Source organism: Cyphomyrmex costatus, unplaced genomic scaffold (assembly GCF_001594065.2).
Source record: "Cyphomyrmex costatus isolate MS0001 unplaced genomic scaffold, Ccosl1.0 scaffold308, whole genome shotgun sequence".
NCBI classification, from domain to species: Eukaryota; Metazoa; Arthropoda; class Insecta; order Hymenoptera; family Formicidae; genus Cyphomyrmex; species Cyphomyrmex costatus.
The window spans coordinates 81596-86432 of NW_017277212.1; the positions used below are offsets into that span (position 1 = coordinate 81596).

General features: G+C 41.9%; 1 protein-coding gene across 1 annotated transcript; it reads left to right on the forward strand.

Moving 5' to 3' along the window:
- Positions 1-3431: 3431 nt before the first annotated feature.
- Positions 3432-4124, forward strand: LOC108775731 (uncharacterized). Its single transcript, XM_018542181.1, has one exon. It carries the CDS (start codon positions 3432-3434, stop codon positions 4122-4124), a length of 693 nt encoding a protein of 230 aa, XP_018397683.1.
- Positions 4125-4837: the final 713 nt, after the last annotated feature.

Here is a 4837-nt window from a genome sequence, read left to right on the forward strand (position 1 = left end):
GTTTACCTTTCGACGTTTTTAGTTTCACGACATCTCCAATTTTCAACTGTTTGTCTCGTTCAGTGATATCGACAATTTGTCTCAACGGTTCTACGATCGGTTTGAATCTTTTCTCCAGGGTAATTTCGCTCTCCAATATGCCCGTTTGCAACACTCTGTGTTTCTTACAAATCGACGCACGTGTTTTCGCGATCAGTTTTGCTGTTCTTTCACGTTCGGCGATGTTATTCGTTTCGTCCATACCGTCGCGCTGTCACAATAAACACTGTACGACTTACAGAATCGCGAAATCATCGAAGCTACGTCTATACCTGCCGTCCTGTAACAAGCTGTCCTTGTCTGTAACCACGAAACCATATTTCCGTTGCCAACATAGATGACACAGTGTGCAAAATTTCTCGTACGACATATCAGTATTCACGTGATCGTTGTAAATGTGTTTCAGATTGGTGCCATCTTGTTTGAATAGAATTAGCAAATTGGCATTGTCGCGTATGAGATGCTTTGGTATTTTCGCATATGTTTGACAGAGATAAAAACAATCGACACTCGCATGTCGACCCATAGCGAAGTATTCCCTGATAGTATTCTGCTTGTCGCAGGCTACGTCGTTGAATACGAAAATCGAGTTTGGAAGTGCTTCGCTAGGCGGAATAACGTCACCATTATTAGAAAAAGCATAGTAATCGATATCGTCGATCGATTCCAGCAGCTCTTCGAGATATCGATATTTAGTTGTTGAAACAAGGATTTCGAATAAACGTAAACGTTTTCGAAACGTAAACCACGTGGACTCTCTATCAGACTTAGCAACATATTCGTTTTACCGCAATTGGAAGGTCCGCAAATGATGCAACGAATCGAACTAGGTAGTGCAGGACCGTGTCTGCAATTCTCTCTGACCATGTCACTCGACATCAGTCGCGTTTTCCGATCGAGATTCGATACTCCTATCGTTCGAGATTGTCGCACGAATCGCATTTGTCGCACTTTTGACGCGCGTGCGCGAACTTAGATGCGACAGGGGAAAGTCACGCGCTATTTATACCGCGAACAGACGAGCCTTTCGCACAGTCTATCATCTACTGTGACGAGTGATCATTCAATGAAAAAAAAAAGTTCATTCTGATAACGGACAAACGCGACATTCTCGCTTTTACAGCCGAACAACTGCAATACGTACCAAGGGTCATCCTTCTGCGCGATTTCGAAAATTATATCGAAGAATTGTGGGATCGATTGCCCGATCATATAAAAGCCGATACTGAGGTGAAACGTTGTCGTATGTGTTTCGAGCATTATAATCTTCCGAATCAAAAAACGCATATAGACGGTCCATCGCCTCTTATCAAGAATTGTCCCCAATGTCGCGTTGATATGCAAAAAATCGCGTTGGAATGATACCTGCGCACGGCACGGGTTTACTGAACGCGACGATAAACGCGCTTCCGTTTGAATTACACATTCCTGGATACCAATTTTGCGGACCAGGTACGCGTCTCGCGAAACGATTAGCTCGCAGCGATCAAGGCATCAATCAATTAGACGCGGCTTGTCGCGAACACGATATCGCGTATTCGCAAAGCAAAGACCTCGCCAGTCGACACAGTGCTGATTGAGCTCTCGCCGAGAAAACAAAACAGCGTATTACAGCAAGCAATTCGAGGTTCGATGAGAAAGCCGTCGCGACCGCCGTGTGGGCAGCCATGAAGGCGAAGACAAAATTGGGCATGGGTGTGAGAAAAAGAAAAAAGTCAAGGAGAACGAGGATTTTATCTGTAGCGAAACGCGGTGGTTTCCTACCAATTTTACCGGTGTTGGGTGCGCTCGAATCTTTGATCGGTGGAGCAGCTAGCGTGGCGAAAGCAGTGGGCGATCGAAAAGCCGCTCGACGACAACTCGAGGAATTACAACGTCACAATCGCGCGATGGAGGGTTGCGGTCTGTACATTGCGCCATACAAACGTAGCGGTCGCGTGAGGAAGAGAACGAAGAGGGTAAAAAAAAAACATCATGGAAGAAAACGGTAAAGGATCTTAGCTTATCGATCTCCGGTATCACGACGAACGAACAATTGCGTCGTTCGGCGTACCGTTTAAAATTACCATTCTTCAGAGGTGTATTCATGCGTGATGCAATGCTCGCGAAACCACGTCGTAACGAGAGCGGTATCGTAAATCTCGACGATTCGACAGCACCCGGTACACACTGGGTCGCTTACGCGAAGAGGGGAAACGAATCTGTCTACTTCGACGGTTTCAGTAATCTGAAACCACCGAAGGAAGTCGAACGTTATCTCGGAGGTAACATCACATACAACAGACGATCATATCAGTCGTACGATCAAAGCATTTGCGATCAGTTGTGTCTACGGTTTCTCTGGGAGATCGATTGGAAGAGGAACAAATTCCACGTGTGATAGATCGCACTACAATCCGAACAGTTCAGCAGTGGCATTCGCACTACGATCATGTCGTTGACTCTCACACTAACTGGAAAAAACGGTGTCCTCACGGCGAATTACTTCCCCGCTTTGGACTTGAGCGATAGCGAATACGAATTGGGTCTTACGAATTTTGAAACGTACAACACGATACCGAACGTCACCTCCTCGAATAATAAATTCCACTTCGACACCGACGACAAAGTGATCACGATTCCCGTAGGATCGTACGAATTGAACGCTATCGAAAAGTATTTGAGGGCCGATATAATTGAACATACATTTCCGAGTAGTGACGACAAAGAAGAACCCGACGAGATCGATGAAATGTACGATGAGGAAAAAAATATCGCGAAACAGCAATCTGTATTGATTCTTCGCGCGAACGAAAACACCATGAGAAGTGAGATAAAGTGTGAATATCCAGTGGATTTTTCGAAAAAGGACAGTATCGGTTCATTATTGGGCTTTTCGACGTCTCGCGTGATACGACCGAACAGGTGGCACGCGTAGGACGAACCGGTTAAAATTATGAACGTGAATATAATTTGCGTTGAGTGTAACATTACCTCGGGTGCGTACAACAACGACAGACCGGTACACACGATACACGAATTCGCGGCGAACGTTCCTCCGGGATATAAACTGTCCGTTACTCCGGCACACGTCATTTATCTCCCGGTCATCGCACGAAACATTACCGATATAACGATACGTGTAGTGGATCAAAACGGACAGTTGATCAACTTTCGCGGCGAGGAGATATCGATTCGACTTCACATACGTCGTAAACGCTAGGAAAACTATGTTCGAGGGTGGAAGATGCTCGTCCTGAACGATTCGTACGACAGAGTGAACGTAACGTAAACATCGACATTGTGGAAGCCATTCAAAAATCGATACGATCGAACGAAAAAACAAAGAAGAGGAGGTCGATTAAACGCGAGGAACGTCGCCTTTCTACGGTCCCTCGGATTCGTCGTGAGAAATGAATCGTAACATCCTGAAGATCAGAGGTACTCCGATCTTCGACGATCGCATCATTAAAATAGAGACTCACACTTACAATCCGTACGCTAACACTACATTCGGATACAGCGATGAAATACGAATACCGATTCAACACCAGGATCTCTACACGTTACCGTGCGAAAGTTTGCTCTACATCGAGGGAAAATTCGTCATAAAAAAGAAGGAAGGAAGTACCAACCAAACACCGAAACTGATGAATAACTGCGTCGCATTCATGTTCGACAAGATTCGTTACGAATTAGACGGAGTTGAAATTGACAGAAACAGAAACGTCGGTATTACAAGCACTATTAAAAATTACATTTCGTTGATAGCTGACAGAAATAAAACGTTAGAGAATGCAGGATGGAAAATTGCATTTTCTCTAGACTTATTGCTTAATCGACCAATAACAGCATCTGAAGAGTTTAACTTCTGTGTACCGCTCAACAAACTTCTTGGATTTTGTGAGGACTACAAACGTATAGTGATAAACGCCCGACATGAACTCGTCCTCATACGTGCGCGTAACGACAACAATTGCGTTATCGCTAGCGACAACAAGGAATTTACACTCACATTATTTATCAAAAGTGCAATGGAAGATGCCGCACGTGATACTGAACGACGTAAACAAATTATCACTCTAGTTATTTTTCCAGTGGTATAAAAAAAACACATAGTTGCGTATTTAAAGATTATCCATTTTGTATACATATTTTTTTTAAAGCAACTATGTGTTTTCTTTACACCATTTGATTTATCTCATTATTCTGTTCACAAAAGTATTAAGGTACGATAATCAAAAAGTCAACAGTTTACGAGTTATTTAACATTTTGTGTCAATATGTATCAAAATGAAGCATAAAATATCTCGAAAACTATTGGTTTTTTGGTATGTCTATCTTAATACTTTTATATGCAAAATAATTAGAGAAATCACGTTATCTAAAAAAAATTACATAATTCCATTTAAAAAAGTGGAGGTGACCTTCATATCTTTTTAGCTCCTCCACTTAGAAAAAAAACAACGTGACTAAAACGTGTCCCCCTCGATACCGTTCCATTTTTATTTGAAACATTTTTGTCTACAGGATTTAGTTTTCGAGAAATTCAGGTGGGGAGATTAAAATGGCCCACCCGTTATATATATTTCTTACTGATTTTTATATATATTTATAAATTAATTTTTAAATGTTTTATATTTGTTTATCACGTAATTCTACCCATTATTTAATAAATTAGCGTTTTTTTTAATTTGGATGCGTGCGTGCGTGCGTGCGAACTGCTTCGGAAACAATTAATATATATATGTGAAGCTACATAGAATTACGTGATAAACAAATATAAAACATTTAAAAATTAATTTACAAATATATATAA

Excerpts from the sequence above, each read along its gene's own strand:
- LOC108775731 (XM_018542181.1), top strand. The coding sequence starts at position 3,432 with ATGAATCGTAACATCCTGAAGATCAGAGGTACTCCGATCTTCGACGAT.